At 42.0% G+C, this 24,983-nt stretch overlaps 1 protein-coding gene across 1 annotated transcript in view; it reads right to left on the bottom strand.

Moving 5' to 3' along the window:
* RYR3 (ryanodine receptor 3) overlaps positions 1-24,983 on the bottom strand; it is a 529,413-nt gene that overhangs the window by 157,944 nt on the left and 346,486 nt on the right. The window contains exons 40-43 of the mRNA XM_084776329.1: positions 5,785-6,058; positions 4,382-4,496; positions 2,357-2,486; positions 811-914 (exon numbers count right to left, since the gene is read on the bottom strand). Coding sequence (XP_084632455.1) covers positions 811-914; positions 2,357-2,486; positions 4,382-4,496; positions 5,785-6,058 — 623 coding nt within the window. The remainder of the gene's footprint in view (positions 1-810; positions 915-2,356; positions 2,487-4,381; positions 4,497-5,784; positions 6,059-24,983) is intronic.

Raw genomic sequence — 24,983 nt, 5'->3', positions numbered from 1 at the left:
CAGCAATGCAGATGACTACCTCAAATGCACTCACTGTATAGTGTGGATGACCTTTGACCCCCTACCAGTTCCTCTCCACACCTTGATGATTGCTCTCCACAATTAGAATACAGATTGTTAATCTTATCCTCCATCCAGACAAGCAAATAGTTCCATGAACAGGATAGCAGAAAGATTTCCAACCCCATACCTATCAAAGTCCCACCATAGCCCACTATGGCTATTTTCTTTGCTATAAACTTTGGACATACCACATATTAGTTACTGCAGCAACCTTAGTAAAGATGAGTGCAGAATTTCTTGTTTGGAACATTGAACTTTCTAGAGATGTTATTCTAAGTCATGGAACACTGCATCTTTATCAACTCTGGGCAGATCAGTTTGGCTATCACCACTATCCAGAACTGTATTCACAATCCCAGCATGGGGTGTTGATGTGCCTATATACAGCACATTGACTTCCCAGCTTTGTGTCCAGTCTCTTTCATATGTGGACTCATGAGTTATATCACACAGAAGTTTTCTTTAGGAACCACAGGCATCCAGCGATATTCCATGTAGACCAATGAAATGGGCCTCCACATTTGAAGGACACAAATGCTCACACTCTCATGTCTAAGATGCTGATTTTCTTTGCTCATGCATGGTCATAGGGTCCTAACCATAGTGCCAGGCTCTCATATTATACCACATTTTTACCAGTATGAAATGGATCTGAATGGAAACCCAGCCATTGGCTTGTTTTTCCTGTGTGGCTGCAATTGAGTTAGGAGAAAAAGAACATGTTATTTCCCCACACCAACCACTTACCTTCTCAAGATCTGGTTCTTCTAAGCCCAGTGCTAACTCGTTGTTGTCCATCACAGATGAGGCTGCCACATCCAGTGGGGTGGACCCCCTCATCGACGGGGAAGCTGAGGACAGAGCCAAAAGAAACTGGACACTAAGGCCATTCAGGTTTGACTTGGAATTGCAGTGCACAAACATGGACAGGAGAGGGCAGCAAATACACTAAAATCCGGCTCATGCTGCAGTTCTTTGAGAGGCCTGCTGGTCCAACTTTAGAAAAGCTGGATTTGTTGTCCCTCCTTCTCACACTCATTAAAGTTGAGAACACTAGTTAACACAAAATCACTCCATGGAACAGGTCAGGACTACATAGCTTCAAGTACTTCTGTAACACAAAACTTCTTGGTGGCGGGGGTCATGGGGTATGTCTCCAATTTGGTGATCACTCAAAAGACTCACAAGCTCCTTCACTGGGGCCCAAATGATTTGGAAAATCTTGGAGCTACCACTTGGAGTTTAAAGATAGCTTCCAACTGCATGAGTTCATATAGTTACATTAGTGTACCAATGTTGTTTGTGATATTTAATTTTGGTTTGTTTAGTTCCTAGATTATAATTATGAAAAGCTTCAAGTGACATTAAAAAAAAGTTGATAGTTTGAGGTTGCATTTGACAAACAAAACAAAACAAAACAAACAACACCACAAAAGTGAGACTTCAAACTTCAAGTGTGTGCATTTGTGTATTCCACAGCTCATTTGGTTTATATCCTGCATTTTTTTCCCCCCAGCATGGTTGAGTCAGGCAACAAAGTGAGTTACTTGTCTCACAGCGGTGTCGAGCTACTGCTTATCCATACCCACTATCTTGTTGTTTATCTATAGCTGCTTTTGGTCAATCTGCTATGCTGCCTAGGGATGCATTTGCTGGTTGGCTGGTGGGCCAGGAGTGAATCCTGCAAGCCAGCTTGCCAAGAAAGGATTAGATCCATGACCTTGGTCTTAAGGGCTGGACTCACTGACCAGCTGAGTGGACTGGGAGAGAGGTTGCCCTCAGAAAACATCCTCAGTTCCAAACAGTATGTCATAAACTGCAGGTCATTGGACCCCAGAGGGGAGATTGACTCTGAACCAAAGGCAGCCGATAGCCATACCTAAACAGAAAGTGGACATCATAGACATGTTTTTTTTTTCTGTCACTTTTTAAAATTAATTTATTCAGATTACATCTCAATTGTTTTCCCCCCCTTGAATCCACATGTTCCCCCCCCTGCCCCCCCCACCCCCCCCGCTCCCCCCCCACGCACTATCAACTTATTCTCTTCCCCTAGGTCTGTGACTGAGGGGACATCCTCCCCCACTATATGGTTATAGGCTATCTATCAAGTCTCATCTTGGTAGCCTGCTTATCCTTTCTCTGAATGCCACCAGGCTTCCCCACCGTAGACGTGTTTTTGTGCATCTGTTCTCAGAACAGGCTGGCTCTGGCTTTGTAGTTACATACATCACAGCGTACATGTTGACTGCCTCTGTCCGAGTGTGGAAGTTATAATGCATGCCACACATACCTAGGCCCACACTGCTGTTCTCCAGTAGGTAACTCAGATGCTCAAACATGGCCTTCTGATTTTGCCGGCTAATTCGGCAGAAATAGCAGAGGAAGCGACAGCAGCTAGCAACCATCTTTGGGAAGGCAATCTGTGGGCAGAAGCAGGAAGCATTAAAAGAATCTACCAGGGACTTTCGTGAAAGGTTGGATGTTAAATGGGATATTAGGTTGAAGTCTCACAGGCTGGGAACTGTTTGGAACATGAACTTTTCCCTTATACCTCTTTCCCCTAAGACATTCGTAGGAGGGCAGACCATAGAATGCCTAAGAGTGAAGGCTTCCGAAAATGCTGGAAATCAGCTATAGCACCCATGGCCATTCTTTCAACGGAAAACATCCATCAATTAGAACCAGTTTTCTTACATGTCCCAGGACACTGCGTGACCCTGCAGCACACTGCCTTTGCTTCCAGCGGGACTGAGGACAACTCTAGAAGGTAGTCTCAGGAACAGAGTTGGGGGAGTCATAGAAAAACAAGGCCCATTAGTCCATTAAAACTCGGGTCCTCTGGGTCACAGGTGGCCATCATGGTTAAAGTCTGAAAGGCAACATGCCCTGTTCCCCATGAACATGTCCCCAGGTATGTGTCCTCAACCATTGCTTTTCTATAGGTGCCTAAGGTACTTGTCACCTAGATGCATGCAGGTTAGCGTGGAGGTGCCATCCTTCATCACGTGCTTTGCTTGCCTTTCTCGCATCTCTGCAGAAAGCGGCATCTTAGTTTGGATCTTACAAAGCACACTCAGCAATGTCAGAATCCCAGAAAGACCTTAATTTCCCAACTACAGCCCCTGCGGCATCCCAATGTGCTAAGCATTCTGTGGAGAGATTTTAACTTTCCCAAGAGAAGGAAATGGGTATCTGAATTCTGTTCTTCCTTTGTATTCCTGCCTGACAGTGGTGGAGAAGTCTGCACTGGAAGTCTCTTGACCTGGTTAGCTTTAATTGCCAACTGGACACAGCCTAGAGTCCTCTGTGAGGGAAGTCTCAGTTAAGGAACTGCTTAGACCAGATTGGTCTGCTGGCAATCTTATGGGGGGTTGTCTTCATTATTAATTGACGTAGGAGGGCCCTGCCCACTGTGGGTAGCACGATGCCTAGGCAGGAGGTCCTAGACTATATATAAGAAAGCCAGCTCAGCAAGAGTTAGAAAGGAAGCCAGTGAACAATGTTCCTTCATGGCCCATGCCTCTAGGATTCTGTACTGACTTCCATCAGTGATGAATTATAACCTGGAAGTATAAGCCAAATAACCCCCCTTTTCCTCTATGTTGCTTTTGGTCAGTGTTTTTTTTTTTTTAATTTATCATAACAACAGAACACTATTTATTCCTGGGATGGTAGCATCCTAAAATCTGCAACACTTGAAACCACACTCCATACATTGCCATCAGAAGTTATGTGGTCCAAGTAAGTCAGTGGATAAAGTGTTTCCTGCACTGGTGCGAGGCCTGGGGTTCTAATCTTATCACCCCATAAAAGCAAGGCAGGAAGAGTGGCCCATCTGTAATCCCACCATTCAGGGGGCAAACAGGGATCCCCAGAACAAGTTGTTAGGCAGACTATCTGAATTTATGATGTCTGGGCTCACTGAAAGACCCTGCTTCAGCAAGTAAGGTGGAGAGCAACTACAGAAGATAGTTTATGTCAACTTCTGGCCCTCGTATGTATGTGCATACTTGTGCATGAACACCCACACATGTGCATCCATATACATATGAGCATTCCCACATATATGCATGTACACTACACATATGCCCACATGCAAAACCAAAAGGTAGCCATTAGATTTAAGTAAGATGTTAGGAAAACTGGTCTAAATGCCCAGCTTCATCCTATTCCAACAGCAATGACCTCCTTCTTGGATCCTTTCAGTACTGTAAAAATTTCTACCTATTCCCAGGGAGAAAAACTGAAACCATAGAGCAAGTCACTTTATGTACTCCTGCCCTGAAAGTCAAGTCTTGACTAAGGATAGCATTACCTGTGATTTCTCTGTGCCCAGCACATTCACCATCACTTCCATCACGGTCTCATGCATGCCGAGGACTCTCATGAGGTTGGGGTGCTGGTAAAACACTTTGTTGTTCATTATGTCCCTAGGAAAGCAATCAGGGGGAGAATTCAGCACCTGCTGCTTTTCCACTATGAAAATATAGAATCAAGAACACCCAAGCATGATGTGAGTGAAGTAACATTATAGCGATAGGCTGAAAATACAATAAGGTGGCACTAGGTCATAGAATACACCTGGGGTTGTTTGTTGTTTTTCAGCTGACACAGAAAGGAGCACAAAGTATTTATAAGTGTTTGCCATTTCTCTTTAAAATGTTTATTTTTTAAAGATATTTAAACAATTCTCTCTCCGTTCTTTTTTTTTTTCTTATAATAAATTGTAAGACTACCCAAAATCAGTGGATTTCTCTTTCTCTGTGTAGGTAGGAACTTCATTTCTCTCCTTATAGCTGTGTCTCCATGTATTCAGTTTCTTAATGGTAGGAATGCACAGTGTTCTTAAGGGGATTTTGTTTTAGATACCACGAAGTTTGTGGATAGCTGTCTTCAAGACGCAACGGCATGAACATGGAACAATCATCACCGCTTTACATGACTTAACACAAACTCGTACAGCGAATCTTAGGCAAAAAGGTCTAGCAGGTACAGTGGTTGCCTGTAAGTTGGCTGGATGGGGAAGAGGCCATTTCTGCAGCCCATAGCCCTCCTAGAAAACTCTCTTCATTTCTAGTACAACATTCCCCTTTGCAAATGAACTCGGGGAATGCTTCTACGCACGCACCCTTTGTCTCTTGAGAATCAGCCAAACCACTTTCCCGGTCCTTACTGATGCTTCTGTGGTTTGCCAGCTCAAGGATGGTAGGAAGAATGCTGCTTTTGGTTTTAATCATGTAACATTGTGGCTGGCCAGTGAACATTTCTGGCACTTGTTTTCTCTCCTATGCTCTGTAATGAAAGGAAATCCCCCTGGCACCTAAATTACCATGAATTGTCTTGATTACATGGCTTGTGAGGCAGATCCATGAGCTATTATTGTTGTAAGTCAAGGCATCATAGAATTAACAGTTTAGAACAGGGGAAAAAAAGTCCAGAAGGGGATGTTTTAGGAGCCTCAGAGCCCAGTCAAAGCCTCCAATGCTCAAATTGTTTCTCTCAGGTTAAATACACTGTCCTCTCCTCCAGATTTGTTTTCATGACCCCACACAGGCTATTTTCATAAGAATCTCTAGGAATTCTGCTCATTTCTTTTGGCAACACCCTTTCACCTTGAGCAATAAGCAGTCTGGTGTCTCATGTTACAGAGGTAGCTCACATGGCAAGATGCACCACCATGAAGAATTCTCTAGAAACTGCTCCTGCTGTAGTGCCTACCCTAGCCCGTTGATCATGAGAAGCTCCTCTTCTTTGCCCATCCTGACGCTAAGCAGGGACCGAATCTGGCCCAGGGCAGCCAGCAGGTTGATGGTGTCGCTCACGGAGGCCTGGCTGATGGTGTAGGTCTTCCTCAGAGCTTGTAGTAACTCCCCAATGCTGTCATACTGTCTCCGGAGGAGGTTGAACATCATCCTCACCAGCTCTGCATCCTGGATTTGGTTCTCCTGGGCCCAGCGGATCATTGTCTGTGAGACTAGTTCCTTCAATGTGGCTGGAAGGAGAAGGGAAGAAACCACTAGCCAACGGTGCCCCAGTGCAGAGAAAGCTAGGCGGTGGAGACCCTTTCTTCCACTATCAGCCATATCAACAGCTGGTTCAGGTTAAAAGTTTCATTTTATTTTAAGGTTGAGAGATGGCATGTATACAAGTATAATATATCATCAAGGCATAAACATATGCCACAATAAAAATATCATAATTATATACTAAAAATGCTATTCTCATTTGATTAATGAAAGTCAAATAATAAATAAGACTCTATCTTTGCCTTTAGGGAGCTCATAAGCCAGTTCTTTACATTTTAATTTTGTATTACATTGTATAACACTATGCTACCATGGAGGCACTATGTGCAAGTTCCATGAGACAGAGTATGGAGTGACTGTTCTGGAAGGTGTGAAAGCAAAACATTGGCCTGCGATTCTTTTTTTTTTTGTATTCTTCTCCTTTATTAATTTATTCTTGTTACATCTCAATGGTTATCCCATCCCTTGTATCCTCCCATTTTTCCCTCCCTCCCATTTTCCCCTTATTCCCTTCCCCTATGACTGTTCCTGAGGGGGATTACCTCCCCCTGTATATGTTCATAGGGTATCAAGTCTCTTCTTGGTAACCTGCTGTCCTTCCTCTGAGTGCCACCAGGTCTCCCCCTCCAGGGGACATGGTCAAAGGTGAGGCACCAGAGTATGTGAGAAAGTCATATCCCACTCTCCACTCTACTGTGGAGAGTGTTCTGTCCATTGTCTAGATCTGGGTAGGGGTTTAAAGTTTACCACCTGTATTGTCCTTGGCTGATGCCTTAGTTTGAGCGGGACCCCTGTGCCCAAATCTGCCTATCATAATGTTCTACTTGTTGGCCGGCGATTCTTTAGAGTAAAGCAAATGAAACACTGATATTTATCATCATAATTACTGTCTCTAAGTATCCTTTAGAAGGGACTAAGTAGAGCTAACAGGCCTAACAAGCTAACAAGGATAATAAAAAGATATTTTGGATGATATGAACATAAGATATATTTGGAGAAGAACAGAATTGGACTGAGAGGACATTCTCAGGTTTGAAGGCTTGGATGCTGGACATCTGACCATCACGCATGGAAATGGCTTCTTTGTACTGAACACTTACAGGAGCCAGATGGTGCTATAGCATGAACTACTTCCACAAGCATGGAGATAATGAAACCACCATGGCCTTGAATTCAGGAGTTAGAGGGGTTTACAGCCACTTTCACAAATACAGGAGAAATCAGCTAAAATGAGACCAGATAAGGGCCTTGTGGTGGGTGGACGACATGACCCTGATCACTGCTGACTGGCTTTGCAAAGATAAGATATTATAGGCAAAGGGCTGATCTGAGTGAAAGTAGAGCATGCTGGAACAGCTGGTTAGGCAGTTCTCACTGCTCTCATCACATATGCAGGTCCAGAAGATTCCAAAACAGGGGAGCGAAACACTGCTTGAAAACCATAATGTGTCAAATCTCACACTCCCATCATTTTCCTGGAATGTGTGTATGGTACCCTATCCTTCATTCAGGCCATTCAGCTAAGGAGACGATGGAGGTCACTGAGTCCGCCAGTGAAAGGACTAGGAGTACACTCAGAGGGGTGCTTTCCGTAGTCTGTCATTCCCAATAGTTAAGTTTTCTACACCACATCACTATACAGAGCAGATGTCTGCTCCACATCCACTCTTGGCTCTACCATAGGCTATAAAAATAGAACTTAGTCACCAAAGCTCTAAAAGATCTAGATGTGAAGGATTAATTTAGCTTGCTGCTGTGTCTATCAACCTGTGGGTGTTTCAGGTTCAGGCAGGAGACATAAGCTGAAACATTTTTAAAAAAAGGGATACACAGGCTAGAGAGAAGCACAGTTAAAGGATCTTGCTGACCCTAACTGAAGGCTCAGGTATAGAAAGATTGTAAGAGCCTCAGGTTCAGGATACCTGTTGCTAAACAGTGTCCGCTAGGCACAAGAGCAAAAATATAACCATGAAATCTCAACAACATGGGTGCCTGGAACAAGACCAGAATAACAACCACACCACCAGTTGACATGTTAATGTGGACATTCCACATGGTCCTACCCTTCCACGAAGAGCTTCAAGTGCTCAATGCCTATTGAGGGAGGGAGGATTAATTTTCTCAGGAATGAATTCCTGCATAGATGTCCAACCCCAAGTGGCCATATAGACATATATATGAACAAAATGTACCTATGAGCAACACTAATTGAATTAGTAGTGTGTGTGTGTGTGTGTGTGTGTGTGTGTGTGTGTGTGTGTGTGTGTGTGTAAAGTAATAATAAATAAAGAAGAGACCGTGAATTTTAGAGAGAAGGCCTAGGAAGAGTTTGAAGTGGGGGAGAGTGAGTGATGTAGCTAAGTATTCATGTATGAAGTGATCAAAAACATAAAAAACTCTTGCTTAGTATGGACTTATGACATATCTATTAACACCTGCATCTTCTTGGGGGGGGCAAGCTATCAATGGGCTGTATTGGACTTTTCTCAACAAACTGTTTCTCTGTTGAATCACTGGCAAAAGAGGTCTCCCCTCCCTGCAACATTACTGACTATTACCAAAGCTGTTAGTTATCCTCCATAACCCAATGGAAAGACCCTATTACTGAAGACACAATTACTTAGTCATCAAATATGGGTAAATCAAGCTGGGGCCTAACTAGTACTTCCATTCCTACTGACTAGAATTCACGGCACTGGAAGGAACTTTGCACATCCCCAGAGGGGAAAAGTTACCATCAATATCAGCTACAAACCCCGAGGCTTGTCTGCAAGATATCCTGGTGCAATGGGGCACAAGTGTTAAGTGAATCATCAGCCATTTAAAAAATGGATTTGAGGCACACTCTATGAGATGGAACCCATACCTGACACCATTGAAGTGTCCAAGAACCTGAGACTAGATAGGTCATGGGCCTAGGGGAAAACCTATGTGTAGGGGTCACCTTTTCCTAACCTATTTTTTTTGGGTTCTTTAAATGCTTATACCTGCCTTCCAACCCATCTACCCTAGATAGGAGAGAAAGGAGGTTTATGGCAACAGGAGAAGTAGACCCTTTTGAATTCATTTTCTGGGAGTGATTCCCTTGGCATAGTCAGCAGGATTTCAGCAGACCAGCAATTCAGGCAAAGTTGTTGCTGGAACCTGGAACAGCAGCCAGAACCCAGAGCCCTGAAGTGTTCTCTGGAGCAGTCTCTCTAGGAGTGACTCAAAACGGAACATTGAACAGAACCAAAAAGCCCCAGCCTCCTGTTTGGATACACACACACACACACACACACACACACACACACACACACACACACATACATATCTCCTCTCAGAGCCTGTACTAGGATGTGTTTCAGCTGGCAAAAACCAAGCCCTTTCCTGGACTTCGAAGTGGATAAACATCACCTGTTCTCTCACAAATCTGTTCCCTATCCCGTACTTGGGATAAAAACAAAACATGTTTACATCCACTACACCTATACTCTCATTCTGCTAAAGAAAAACAGCAATGAAATGCCTCCTAATGACATTTTGCTAGACCCATAGATCAGTGCCCTGCTCAACCTTCATCAGAGAGGCTTCTTCCTGCAGTATCTGGAACTAACAAAGATATCCACAACTGAAAAAGGAACAAACTGTAAGAGACTTTGAAGCACTCAGCCTTAAATGGAATTTCTTTTAGTCAAACCCTTCTACTCAAGGCTTAGAGATCACTGTGGGAGAGGAGGCAGAAAGCTTGTAAGGGCCAGAGATGATAGATGACTCAGAGAAAACAGCGTCTTTCAGACACAACAGTGGTGATAGACACATAAACCCACAGAGACTATAACAACACTCATAAGACTTGCACAAGTTCAAAGCAGATAAAACTCCAGCATTGAGAAGGGGAAGTAGACACTTAGTCCTACCCATAACCACCAAAGCTTTTTGCAATTAATACCCTCTGGGAAAGAGAAAACCACTTTTCTTCAATGGCTGTCACTTGCAATATCAACCATATCCCAGGACAGGCGTCATTCTCAGAGAGTAGTTGGTCAATACAAAATGGACTTTGTGTGTGCATGTGCATGTGGTGCGTGCGTGTGTGTGTGTGTGTGTGTGTGTGTGTGTGTGTGTGTGTGTGTGTGTGTGTTTTGTCTTACTGATTCTTTTTTTTCTTTCAGTTGTTTGTCTGGTTTTCATCTTTTGGTTTTTTGTTGTTTTCCTTTGAGAGAAAGAACATGAAGCTGGGAGGGGAGGGAGAGAATGAGGATCTGGAAGGAGTTAAGGGGGAAGAAAGAATATGATAAAGATATATTGTATAATTTTTAACTAAAAAAGAAACTGTTCTCTCAGGTGCAGCTGTTTCTATTTCTCCTAGTTAAGATAGTAAGAACAAAGGGAATATATAAAAATACAGAAACTTTCCCACCTGATACAAGTTTTATAGTCCTGTAAATATTACTTCCTTTAAAGCACACAGTCTGGCATGAAAGAACTGTAGTTCTCACTAAAAATGGCCCTATCCTCCACAGAAATAACACACAGTAGCAGAGTTCTAGGCATATTGGAGAAGCCATGAGCAAGTAGAATCACTCATCAGCTTGGGGCTACTTCTTCTGCAATAGGAAGTTTACAGAGTCATGAAACCAAATAACGATCAGTGTTCCCTTAACCTGGCTTTATCTCTTTGAGGTGCTGATCATGGAGTCCAAGAGACTCCCTAAACTATATAAGCTATTGCAGTTGTCCTTGGTCACCTTCAAGAACTTGAAGTTAGACCCTATTGGTGAAGAACCACACACTTTAGAGTTGGAACTTGGAGGAATGAAGGTCAAGCTGACCTGAAAGCTTCCTCCATGAAGAATGGTTCTTATGGTAATAGAAGGTGCTATGCAAGCTGCCAAGGGAGAAAAACAATCAATGGTCCTACTCAGCTCTAAAGCCTGTGATCCATAACAATGACCAACACAACAAGATAACCCATAGGGTGCAATAATGACACTTATATTTTAGGGTTAGCCAACATCCATGTACCAGTAATTGGACTTAAATTCACTCAATAGAAGGTAACTCATGCTTGGTACTATAAACAAGGACAGCTACTCATGGCTGGTGAGGTTATGGACCCTAGAGGAAAGCCTATTACTCCCACTTTGGTTAATAGTATAATTTCTAAATACATTCTAAATATTTACCTTTATTCCTATAGATAAATGTTGTTCTTACACCTTCATCAAAGAAGATTCTTCTTGTAGTAGATGCACACTGTCACAGAAGTCCACAACTGGTCAAAATGCATAGAACACTGACTGTGGGGTGCTCAGACCTAACTGATACATCTATAACAGAACCTCTACATCTAAGGATCAGGAAGCATCGCAGAAGAGGGAACAGAAAGATTGCAAGAGACAAGAGGACAAGGATATCTGCTGCTAAATAGTGTCATTTATATATGACACAGAAGCTACACCCATGAACTCTCAACAATTATGGTTGCCTAAACAAGACCTGAATGATGACATCATCAGTTGATATGCCAGCATGGATTGTGGCAGGTTCATGGAGCTCCACCACTAGATGAAGCACAACAGGTAATTAATGGCTATGGAGAGAGGGAGAATCTCCAATCCCAAGAAGACAGCCTTAGACACAAATACATATAAGAAACACTAAAGGAACTCAGCATGTTGCATTAACATATACATATATAAGTGAATAATAATAATAATAGTAATAATGATGATGATGTCATAAATTTGAGAGGGAACGGGGGTCACAGGAGGAACTTGAGATGAAAAAGGGAGAAGTAGAAATGATGTAAATATAGAACTCATGCACTAAATTCTCACAACAATAAAAACTATATTACAAAGAAACATGTTTTCTGTAATGTGTTATATCCTCTACATGTCTGTATATATGAAAATTACAATAATCATTTCATAAAAATGCCTGGAACATACTTATAAACATTAACAATTAATAATATAGAAATAATTGCGGTTGTGAAAAATGTAATCTTCAGATTAGGGGCCTCAGAATTCTTTAGGCAGTTTGGAAGGTCATAACAATTCAAAAATATTATTTGCTGTTTTAATTGTATTGACATTGGCACTGATGGTAGAGAAGAAATGATAGGCAAAAGTGCTGGTGCCTTAGAACAAAGAAGTCTGCAAGATTCAACCATAGTCCTTAATGTCACTTGCCTGGGAAAACAGCCAACTAAACACTGGAATGTCTTGAATGAAGAAGAATATTACCAATAAAATTCTCAAGATAATATCATAATATAAACACAATGGTTATAAACATAAAGCTGCACACCAACTGTCAGTGCTTTTTCTTAAGAAAAATGTTTGCCTGTGATTGAGTTACCAGCTAAACTATCCTCTTGTCTGATGGAATGCCATTTTAATTAGAAGGAAAACAAGCTGTGGTTAATTGGCCTTAGATACTGATATTTTCTCCAAAAAGAAAGAAATAAGTTTTTAAATTTAAATAATAGTATTTATTGCCAATAAATAAATTTGGATTTCAAGTGAAAACTAAAATTCTGGCAAACACTTATCTGCCACTGTGAGCTTTGACAACTTCTCAATAGTTAAAGATCCTGTGATTAAATTATTGATATTAGCAAATGTGATTTGAAAATATTTTATTATGAGCTGTGTCAACAGTTGGTAACTCTGTATTATTCCAAGAAATAATGATTTCCATAGAAAAATTCATGAAGCTACAAAAAAAAAAAATAGTAGTGCCAACAAACAAGCAAGCTATGCCAGTGAACTTTTTTTTTCAGTTGAGAAATTTTTATGCTGTGTTTTGATTTTATTTACCCTCTCCTCTAACTCTTCCTAGATCCACCCCTCCCATTCTTACCTACTCAATGTTGTGCTCTTCCTTTCCTTAAAATTAAAACCCATTAAGACCAATTTTATGCTGCCCATGTAGTCTTGGATGTGTGGTCTTCCATTAGTTTGTGGTTAACTACCAGGGGCTACCCTCTTAAAGAAAATTGACTCCCTCTTACGGCAGCTGTCAATTATGTAATAAAGCATAAAAGTGATTTGTTTAAATTTCCTTATGCCAACTAACTTTTTAGAGCCTACTATTTATTCAATAATTAGGAAATGCTCTACACAATTGTGCCAATGAGCTACAGAATTATTAGTCTTCTTCCAACTACACTTCTATTTGAGGCTATTTTTTTCCACTTTTGGCAAATATGAAAATCCAGATGCCTTTCAGATAATAAATTTATGAAAAGATAAAAGTATATAGTTCTTTAGTTTTTTTCAAAATAAAATATAGGGTTTTAAATGGAAATATATTAAGTATGTTGCTTACATTTTAATTATTTTAAGTAAATTAGCAATATTATAAAATGTTATACTTTTAATCTCTAAGGAAGTAAATACTGATAGATATAAACAGCCTAGATTAGAACTGTAAGAGACTCTATGTAATGCCTGGGAATGTAAATAATCCCCAAGACTAAAAACTTTGACTTTCGCAAAGGCAGTCCCTAGAAAGCAAAGCTCACTCTACCAGGCTGTGTGATCCTGGTCAGTGAGCTGAGGCCTTCATCTAGAAAGCTACAGCTTAAGGATATTTCTCTGCTAGCTTCTGGGTGGACTAAAGGTGAATGTGTGAGAGTAAGACTCCTTGTATTGAGAAATAGAGTGAAGATTAAAGAATCGTTGTTGTGAAAATTGAATCCTGGGTGTTAAGGGCTCTGACCATCATTCACAGGGCACTAAAGTGCTCCTTGTTAGCTTCAAGGGCTTCAAAACTTTCCCCCTTAATTTGGGCTAAGTTTGGGCTTAAGCCGATGTGGGGCACTTGAAGAATGGGCAGGCTGCAGACAACTTAATTCTTCAGCTTAACTCTATCAGTGCAGACAGTCTCAGTAGTTACAGAAGCCATGGCCATAAGCTGCAAGAGTTTCAGTGTAGCATCAGTGAGTTTCCAGGAACCAGGATATATATCATGGACTTGTTTCTGTCTGTCATTGACTGAAAACCAAGTGACTTCCTGTTGTGTCACTTCTAAATTAGCTTCTTAATCAAAAGCTACTTAATGGGGATTTTCTAGGTGCCCAAGACTGAATTAAATGCTGTTATGAAACCATTTTAGAACAGTATTATTGCCCATAGGACACTATTTGAGGAAACTCAATCATATATCTAAGGTATTTGGTCTTGTCAAATTGGCTTCTAAATATTTATGTTTATACCTGTAAACCTGGGCTGCTATGAGAAACCTCCTTTTGCAGTGGGCAGCAGTTAATGCAGAGATGAAGAGACTAAGTGCTCAGGGCTAAGTGGGCATTTTTATTAACTATCCTGCCTCCCACCATGCTTCAGGAAATGTCATGGAAGAGAGGGGTATAAGGATTGGAAGAGCTAAAGGCATGGTGGGAGCTCCAGACATCAGATTCCTATCTACTTCAGCAGGGGCACCTGATGGTTCAGCTTCTGGAACTTTTAGAAAGTGAAAATATTTATGTCAAGAAGAGAGGAATGGAGGAACAGAGAAATATTTGTAACTAAGAAGCCTGTGTGTTGTGATGAGCAAAATAAAGCAAACTGTCAAGTAAAACATGAAGGGAAATGAATTGTGTACTATGATTTCCCTGATGAGATTACTATTAACATTCTAACGCATTTGATTTTTGCAATTAGTATAATTATAGATAGGCAATTTTCTCAAATATATTCTCAAATATATGCCACATTTAAAATAGCAAAATGGCAAGATGCTGAATACACTGTATTGCTTAGAAAGACTTGATTGCCAGGGAACATCTTAGAAGATAATGGGTTCTTCACTCCCTGGCTTTTGGACTACCCATATATTCTGCACACACACACACACACACACACACACACACACACACACACACAGACAAAACAACCAAAAAAGCAGTAGAGTGTTTTCCCATTAGTGGACCCATTTGGGAGTGTCAGATTCAGTTGTTTACTGGCCCCTACCAGTCATTTCATAGCCTGCTTCTTTGACTTTAGAACTCTAAGCTGGCCACATATGACCCTTACAGGAAAACTTCCTAGTCATCTACCATTGTCACAATACTTCTCCTTTAAGTAGTCAAATGACCAGCTTCCAGTGGCAACTGCCAGAAGAGAAGGGTCATTTGCTCTCACAGTGCAGGTTTCCATGTTAAGGCTGCAGGAGTCGGGGATTTTTCAAACGCTTCTCCAGATATATCTCTTCTTTTCTCTCTAAATTTAGATCACAGGCCAAAGGGTCATCACTTGACAAACTACACGCTCATTATCAAAGGGTAAATGTTGGCCACTGGCAAAGCAAACACCTGTACTGTTACATTTCTGTGAGTATTCTTAAATCTGGGTCAGCATGGAAGAAAAAAAAATTCCAATTACATTGTGGAGAAGGAATAAACAAAACTGTACTGTACTTAGGTTAAACTCAGAAAATGCTTTATATGCGTTTTAATGATGTGTATCTATTTTAAATTCCACGGGATTGAAAGTCAGTCTGTGGTATGCTGTAGACAGTCAGAGGCATGAACAGGCATAGATTATTTCCAAGGGAAAGATGTCCATTTGTATTTTAATGAGAGGGAGAAAGAAAGGGTGTGGATTTGGTTAGGTGGGGAAGTGTGGAGGAACTATGAGGTGCCAAGGGAAGGGAAACCATAATCAAAAATATATTGTATACCCTATGAGCATATACAGGGGGAGGTAATCCCCCTCAGGAACAGTCATAGGGGAGGGGAATAAGGGGAAAATGGGAGGGAGGGAAGAATGGGAGGATACAAGGGATGGGATAACCATTGAGATGTAACAAGAATAAATTAATAAAGGAGAAAAAAATGTAAAATAAAATAAAATAAAATAATAAACAATAAAAGGTTAAAAAAAAAGAAAGTATTTTCAATAAAAAAAAAAAAGAATAGCTACAAGTTGATTTCAGTGCTCATCAACAGCCCCTGTTAGGCGCCCCCCTCCAGCTTGAAAGGCTGTGGTGCTGATGGTGGTAGTGATTGTGGTTTTGAACTTTGCTTTCTTCTTTCCTGTTGTCCCCAGATTGAAGGATGGATCTCCAACTGGTAAGAGATGTCCATGTCCCAGTCTACAGAGGTTCCATTACCTTATACAGCAAAAGGGACTCTGCAGCTATGACCATGTGAACCACTCTGAGACAAAGGGATTACTGTGCATGACTCGGGGATTCATTTCATTAAAGAAGTCTTTGAGAGAAGAGGTAAGAGAGTCAGAAGAGAATGACAGAGGCAGGGATCTTACTGGAGCTGTTCACTAGCTGAAGAAGGCGGTGACCCTATAGAAGATGGAAAGGGCGAGAACTGACCCTCCAGGGATGCAATCCAGCTCAGTCACTTCAGAGTGACCTCTGAAGCTGTAAGATGATAAGTTTGTGCTGTTTGTGGTGGCCGTAGGTTAATGGTAACTTGCTACAGAAGCAATTAGGAAGCTTGTGTACTGTGACTAATTCTAGGTCTCGACAGAAGATTTTTAAGAAAACCCTTTTTTGAGGAGAAGACTTCCATCAGGTTGTTGACAAAGCTGAGGTCTCCATGCAACTGGTCCAGAGCTTAAGGCCAAGCTAGAATTAATACTAAGCACAGAGAGTACCCACTGTAGAGATGCTGTGGACTGATGAACAGCACACAGAGATCACACATAATGTTTGCTAGGTCTTTCATGCAGCCTGCTCTGCCTCTACCTCTGAACGTCAAGGGCTATTACCGTGGGTATCGTCACTGAGACCAACCACTGAGTATGTGCTGATGCTGCAGATGACAGGAACCATGCGTACCACCATGCGGAACTCACCTGGCTCTTCTGTCTTAACAGCACTCCTGGTTCAGGCAGGGTCCCTCTCTACTTTGTGGGTCATATTCCTCAAGGACCCAACTTTATTTCAAACATAGGTTCTATGAACTTGAATCAATCAACATCTCTCATTTTTCTAGGTCACATTGGCTGGTGCATCACGGATTGGCTTATGACTAACTTTTGCAACCAGTCGAAGGTGTTCTCAGGACCCTTGATTAGGAGGTCATGACAAGCTGTCTTGCTCATCCTTTTGACCCAATAAAGAATGGACTTTAAGGCCCAGACTGTAGCTGGCATCCCAGTGCTGGTCTAAAAAACACAGCTGGAATAAGTGGACCGTGGAAAGAATGAGCGCAGCAATTGGCTCAGTTCACCCCGGTGGATGGCTCCATCTCTAACCCTATAGTAATGCCCTTCAGTGTGGCCCTTCACTGGCTGCTCTCCTGAAATTGAGTCTTTTGTTTCTTGTTTGCTAAAAGCATTGGCCTGATAAACAGGGAAAAGAAGTTTGTTTGGCCTATGCTCTGTACACCTGATACAGGAGCCAAGGTGGACGCAGAGTTCCAGCCTCCAGAACACTAAACTCAGGACTATTTTATCATATCCTTCTTTGTGGTGACATTTTTAAGAATTCTGGGATTTTTGACAAATACAAATAGCCAAGATCACCATGAATGTAACATTTATAGAACTCATGATTGTCACATGGCTCTCCCTCCCTGTTTGTTTCATACATGCATAATAAAATAAATGTATATGAAAAATACACAGAATTATTTTAATAATGTTTTTGTTTTAATCCCAGATGTGGGATATGGGGCTACTTTGGGCTGTCTGCATCAGCTGACTATGATTTGTCTTGTGCTCTAGCAGAGGCTTGTTTCTGTTAGCTGCAGATTGTTTTTGTTTGGAATGCTAGGATCTTTTCAGAGATTATATAAGGGCATATAAATGCTAGGGCCTTGAGAAGCATTGCTGGTCATTGGGGGGGGGGGTTGGTTACAGTTTGTTAGTTGTCCTGCTCAAAGAAAAAACACAAAGAAACAAATTGGATTCAAGGATCTCTCTCTCTCTCTCTCTCTCTCTCTCTCTCTCTCTCTCTCTCTCTCTCTCTCTCTCTCTGCTCTCTCTCCCCTATTCTTCTTTCTTTCTTACCTAGTGATAGGGGGTGAAATGGGCAGGGGAATAAAGGGGGGGCAAAGAAAACCCTCAAAGTAGCAAAGATCAGCTATGCTTCTTTGTTACGTTCCATTTAGATACAAAAAGAACAAACACAAAGAGGCTAAGAATTTACCTAACATTATAGTTGGTAAATGGTGGTGCCCCAGGTTGCTAGAATCTCCTCCTTATCCTTTATCATCCCAAGCTCCTTGCCTTCATAACACTCAATAAAATAGTTATTTTTATTAGAATTTTAAACTTCTATTATGCCTGCTGTCTAGACACTCTCTTAATAAGTCATGAAATAGGTTCAGATGTGAAATCCTAAAACCCATAAAGCTTTAGTTCTTTTCCTGACACTTTTGGCCAAATTACTTTCGCAGAGTCTCAATTTCTTTACTGATAAAATAAAATCACCCTATAAAATTCCTCTTGAAGATTGCAGTATAGTAATAATAGCACTGGGCAGGGCCAGCTGTGTGTCCTCAGACAAGTCATCCACTTCTCTGGGTCTCTGCCTGCTGCTTCTGATCGCATATGTCTATGTGCTGTGCTGTGCTCTGGAAGGAGTGACAATAATTTATTCACGTGGCAAATGAAAGACCGTGGCTTCACTGGGCTAAATGGGTAAGCAGCAAGAGTTTTACTACTACTTTTAGTGTCCAATTTCAATGTTATTCTGCTTGCTTCTCCTACGAGTAAAACCTGAGATTGAAGAAATAAAACAAACTCTCAAAATTCTAGCACCTCCTGATGGCAGTAAGTGCCATTATCAAAGCGTCAGTGCACACCATTAATCACCTAGATGGAGGAGATGGGCTCTGGGAACTGCATGGCCTTTGTGATGACTGTTCTGACTGCCGGCAGAGAGGAGCCCGTCAGAGGTCACATGACATGGTCACACCTTCCCCATTCCACTACCAAGGCTTACTGGGGGAAAGGGATTCATATCCTGGGTTCTCTCTGTCCTGGAGCCTCTTCAGGTCAAGCTTACAAAATGGTCAGTATCTAAAGCTTAGCAATGGAGAAGGACAGGAAAAGTTAAATCCACAGGCTTCAGGGACTTAACTTTAGGCAAACTCATCAGGACAATGCCTTCGGGCTTCCCCTAATGTTTCTCTGGCTCAAGACCTACAGTTTGGACCAATTTGCCTTATTTATCAAGAACACAGGTGTTGTGGGGTGTCACTGAGAATGACATTTTAAGGTGGTCTGAAATGAATGCAAAAGCCTGTAACGATGCTGGAACACTGTTCTCAGGTCACAAGCGAACTACTGTGCTTCATGTGTGTTAGTCTCCCACAAAGAGCATCCACTGGTGTCATGAGACCAGCTGAGGGCTCACAGCATCAACACATGCTCTGGCTCTCCATGTGCTTTTGGCACGTACCTACTTGTTTTTGTCTGTTCTGGCTTCTCTAGCCTAGGAATAGGGCAAGACTTTCAGCTCCTTGCCAGTTATCACATTTCTCATGGGCAATGATTATAGCCATAGAACAGCTAGCACTTTCTGTGTGGTCAGCAATGTGTTGTTAAGTCCTCCACCTAAATTAGCATTCACTCCTCACAAACATCTTGTAAGAACAGAAAAGACAAGATGTGGCAGTGACCAAATTTCCCCATCCTTATGGCCTTACTAGCCTCATCTTCACTTTACTTTTACTTTTTGTTTAAGAACGTTTCAATTTACTGAACAGAAGTGGATTCTTATAAATAGCGGGTCTGCTGAGGCACCCAAGGGAGTGAGAGCTAAGTATGGAATGTGGAGGGTTTTGACAGACCATGGACCCCCACAACTGAGTCACACTGGTCTGGCTGCCTTGAAGCCTAGATTTCAGGGCAGACTGTGCACAATCTGGCTGCTGTGCCTATCTGCTAAGTCTCTCTAAATTTCCTTTCCTCTGTTTTCTTGTGTGTCTATGTGTGCTTGTGTGCATGTATGAGTTTGTATGGAGGAGTATGTGTGTGCACAAGAGTGCATGCATGTATGTAAGCATGTCTGTGGAGTCCAGAAGTCAACTTTATTTCTTGAGACAGGGTCTCTTACCGGCTTGGAGCTAATCAAGTAGGCTAGCATGGCTAGACCGATGGCACTGCAGCTCAGCCTGTTTCTGCCTCACCAGAGATAAGATTATCCGTGCACATCATCACACCAGCAATTTCCCAAGGGATCTTGGGATCAATTTCAAGTCTTTGGCCTCCTACATGGCTTTCTACCTTGGGCAGAGCCTCGTATATACATGGGTAGAAACAAGCGTGCTCACCTTCACCCTGCTTTCCTCACTACCTGGACACTTCTTCAGGGTCAGAAGCAGCCCTACAAAGTCACCAGTGAAACTGTACTGTAGCATCCCAGCCAGATTCTGCTCCGTGGCTCCCTGCGGTCTCATCCATCATAAGGAGATAATTAGCCTGTTGTTTTTCAAATCAGTCATCCAGCCTCATAATCACTTTCTCAAATTGTACAGGCGATTACATGACTGATGATACTATGACAGAGAAAAGAGCACAGAAGGGACACAGAGTGCATGCTGATTTCACTGGGGGAAGGGAAGTGAGTGAGAATGCCCCCCCCCCCCCCCGACCCAGAGGCTCAAGTGTTTGAATGTTTGGTCTTTAGTTGGTGGGAGGGATTAAGTATGGGCTTGTTGGGGGAAGGTGTGCCACTAGGAGTAGGCTTTGAGGTTTCAAAAGCTCATGCCAGACCCAGTCTGGCTCTCTCTGTTTCCAACTTGCCGATCAGGACATAAGCTTTTGGTACTGCTGAAGCTCCATGCCAGCTGCCTGCTACCATTCTCCTGCCATGATGGCAGGGGACTCAGCCTCTGAAACTGTAAGCCAGCTCCCCAATTAAAGGTTGCCTGGTTGTTGGTGACTCTTCCCAGCCACAGAACAGTGACTAAGACACCTGAAATCAAGACAAAGCTGAGGCAGAACTACAAGTGGGCAACTTGAACCCATCATGTTTACTCAGGTCTAAATACCTGATGTGTAAAATGGGAAGCAGGCAGTCACTGCACTTAGTTGCTTGTTGGGAGGAAAAAAATCAAGAACGGTGACATATGAAGTATCTAGGACATATGAAGTATCTAGGTGCAAAGGACTTGCTCAGTATATGTAAAAGTTTCTATCTCCCAAGACTTTCTTCTTCACCTTTAAAACACAGATCACCGAAATAGAGGGTCCACCATTGCTTACATGAGCCCCAGATGAGCTGGTACATATCTGTGGCTGTAACATACCCTAAGGAGCCAATACAGCGAGTTCTGACCCTGCATCCTTCTCATAGCTATGTTTCCCTGGCTCTCCTTTGCCATTCCTTTCCCCTTTTTGGACTTTTGTGATTACTCTGGTTCTAATAGTCCCTATGTCTCGATTGAAGCTTAGTTGACCAGCATCTTTAATCCTATGTGTAGCCAGCATTTTTCTTCCCCATTCAACATCACATTTGTACATTCCATATTTCTACCTGGTCTTTCCTATCATTAGAGGCATCATACTGTCTGCCACACTGTCTTTATTTAGGTTACATCACCCAAAATGCTTCTGTCTCCATGGCTTGATATCTTCTTGCATTAGGGATCCGTGAAATCCTTGATGTTGGAGATTGGTCCAATGCATTTGGGTGCTAATTGCTGGCTAGCAAGAACTTGTTACTGCCCTGAACCTTGCCTCCCTGATTGGCTGAATAAATATACCTGGCCATGGAAGAAGGAAGGGGCAGAGTGAAGGGTCCTTGGGCTTTGGACAGAGAGAATCTTGAGAGAGGAGAGACAGGACAAAGGAAGAGGAAGGAAGCGATAGGATTTCATGGGATAGGAATAGAGCCACGTGGCCCAGAGAAGGGACTCTGAAATTCCACATGGAAAGAGGTACAGAACATTAGCAAGTATTTTGGGATTCTGGATGGGAGTTAGCCCAGAAAGAAATCATTAGAAGCAGATGGAATGGGATGGAGACTGGGAGTTATTGGAGGATGGTTTAGGAGGCAGCAACTACCTTGCCTCAGGTAAAGGCTGGTTCGAAAATACATCAGGTGTCTGCGTTTCCATTGATTGATAGCAGGTTAGAAAATACATCCATAATAATAATAATAATTAGTTTAACAATAAACATTTATTAGGCCATGCTTATAAATTAACCGCACCTTGATTGAGAGACTATTTCTCTTAGACAGATTTCACTGGTGCTCTAAACAGTGCATGAAATATGGGTGGTAATCATCAAATTTATGAGGAGCCAAAACCAGTTAAGATTATACATTGTGCCACATACATCTTAAAACATTTGCTTTTACTATATATAAGTAATATTAATATACTAAATAATTTAATTCTTATAGTGGCCCAGTATTTAATCGTTTTTCAGTTTACAGGCAGGAAAACTGAGGCATAGAGCCGTCAATATGTTTAACCTTATAGAAAAGGCAGAGCAAGAATTTAAGACTAGGTGTACCAACTCTAGAGCCTTGTACATTAGAACCATGTCACTACTGCTGAGCAAACTAATGATTCAGTTTTTAAGAAACATGGCACTGGAGAGATAGGTCAGTGGTTAAGAGCACTGGCTGCTCTTCCAGAGGACCCAGGTTCAATTCCCAGCAACACATGGCAGCTTACAGTTGTCTGTAACTCCAGTTCCATAGGATCCAAAACCCTCAGACAGGCTGGCAAAATAGCAATGCATATGAAATAAAAATAAATTAACAAAAGGAACTTTCACAGTCACTGCTTACAGGGGATATAATGCTTTTACATAAACTCCACTCACAGAAATACCAATGTCTTAGAACAATGCCACAGCTCTATGGGTTGGGTAAGTTATTTGTCTTTACTTCAGTTTAGTTATAAAATAAGAATAAGATTGTGTGCTGTGCATTGTTATTGTGAGAAGCAACAGTATCCACAGAGGTAATGTGGGCACCACATACACGTTAAACCTTTCATCTCTGCAATCCCAGTGCCAAGCCTTACACAACAAATGAGAACACTATGCTGATTAACTTTGTTTTACTAGCAATTTTTAAAAAAAACTTTGAATATATGTATTTATTTTTAATTAATTAATTATTTTTTATTTTTAATTTGGCCACTTTACATCTTGCTTGTAGCCCTCTCCATCATCACTTCCAGGTCTCACCATCTCTCCCTTAACTCCCCTCCCCAGTTCCCTAGGCCTCAGAAAGGGGGAGCCCTCCTCCCCTATCGTATGACCTCAGCCTATCAAGTCTCATCTGGACTGCCTGTATCCTCTTCCGCTGTGGCAGTTCTTCCAGGAGCAGTGTTTAATCACTTTCTGTCCCTACCACATCCTATTCGGTCCCAGTAGAATCCTGCCCCCCTAACTGCTGTCATGCCTGGATTCAGCTGCGGCTTTGCTGTCTTCTGGCACTTTTTTAAAAATACATTTTTATTAATTTATACATATTACATCTCAGTTGTTAGCCCATCCCATGTATCCTCCCATTCCTCCCTTCCTCCCACTTCCCCCCTACTCCCCTCCCCTCCCCTAAGTCTGTGTCTGAGGGGGACCTCCTCCCCCTGAATATGCTCATACGGTATCAAGTCTCTCCTTGGTGACCTATTATCTTTCCTCTGAGTGCCACCAGGCATCTCCGTCCAAGGGACATGTTCAAATATGGGGCACCAGAGTTTGTGTGAAAGTTAGATCTCCTTCTCCACTCAACAGTGGAGAATGTCCATCGGCTAGTCTGGGTAGGGGTTCAAGGTTTACTGCCTATTTTTTCCTTGGCTGTTGCCACAGTTTGCGGAGGACCCCAGGGCCCAGACTCGCCTGTAGTTTTCCAGGACTCACTGGATCCTTCCATTTCCTCTTTCTCCCAGGCTTCTCACACCTAAAGTTTCAATAGGATGTCCTCCCCTCTTACCCACTATTCTGGTAGGTACAGTTTTTCATGGGGACGTACACCTTGGACTAGTGTCTCGATATAAGTGAGTATATACCATTTAGCTCTTTTTGCTTCTGTGTGAACTCACTCATTATGACAATTGCAGTAAGTGTACACGAATTTGGGGTCTAGTGGATATATTAGTCATTTTTGGAGATCTGGATATTTAGCCTGAAATTGCCATGCCAACGGCCCCCTTAAACGACTGGATCAGTTCCCCTTACAGCAGGACAAACAGTGAGCCCTGCCTCATGGCAGCAAGTTCTTCCTTCTTGACTGTTTATGGTTCATGAGTTTGGGCTTTAATGGGGCCTAGTAGGTTCTCAACCTGTGGGTCGTTGCCCCTCTAGGGGCTGCATATCAGATGTTTACATTACAATTCATAACACTGGCACTTTTTAAGTAGTGGTCTTAACAAAATGCCTTCCTTTCCTGTTTTTTTGTACTCATTCACACTCTTGCACTTTTCCAATCCCTCCTTGGGCCATGGATTGTACTTTTTCTTGAATCCTATTATCACAATCCAACCTCATTGCTGTTGGGGTTACCTATCCAGACCAATTCCATTTTTAGATTCAAAGCCTCATTTTTCCATGGTTGTGAGCCTTAGAAGAATGATTTGCAATGATAGATAAAAAAATATTTAGATCAATGGAATGAATATAGAAAAGAATCCCCCACATTAAGATCCAGTAAGGAAAGGTGAATAAAAATCACATAAGGAGGGAAGTCATTTATATCCTATTGGAGTTTACATGATGTGCTGAGGAAGGAGGAAGAGGAACAAGAGGAACAAGATTGCAAGACCCCAAGGATGGGAGCTTACTCTTTTCCTGCTGTCTCTGTCTGTCTCTGTCTCTTCCCTTTTCTTCTCTCTCTCTCTCTCTCTCTCTCTCTCTCTCTCTCTCTCTCTCTCTCTCTCTCTTTCTGTCCATCTGTTTTAAGGAACAGATGATTTGGAAAGAATTTAGATATTTTAGAAAAAAAAATCTAATATCAGACTTACTT

The sequence above is a fragment of the Acomys minous genome (genome assembly GCF_964271855.1).
Source record: "Acomys minous genome assembly, chromosome: 3".
NCBI classification, from domain to species: domain Eukaryota; kingdom Metazoa; phylum Chordata; class Mammalia; order Rodentia; family Muridae; genus Acomys; species Acomys minous.
The sequence above is the reverse complement of the archived record's forward strand: the minus strand, read 5'-3'. Positions and strand labels throughout refer to the sequence as shown.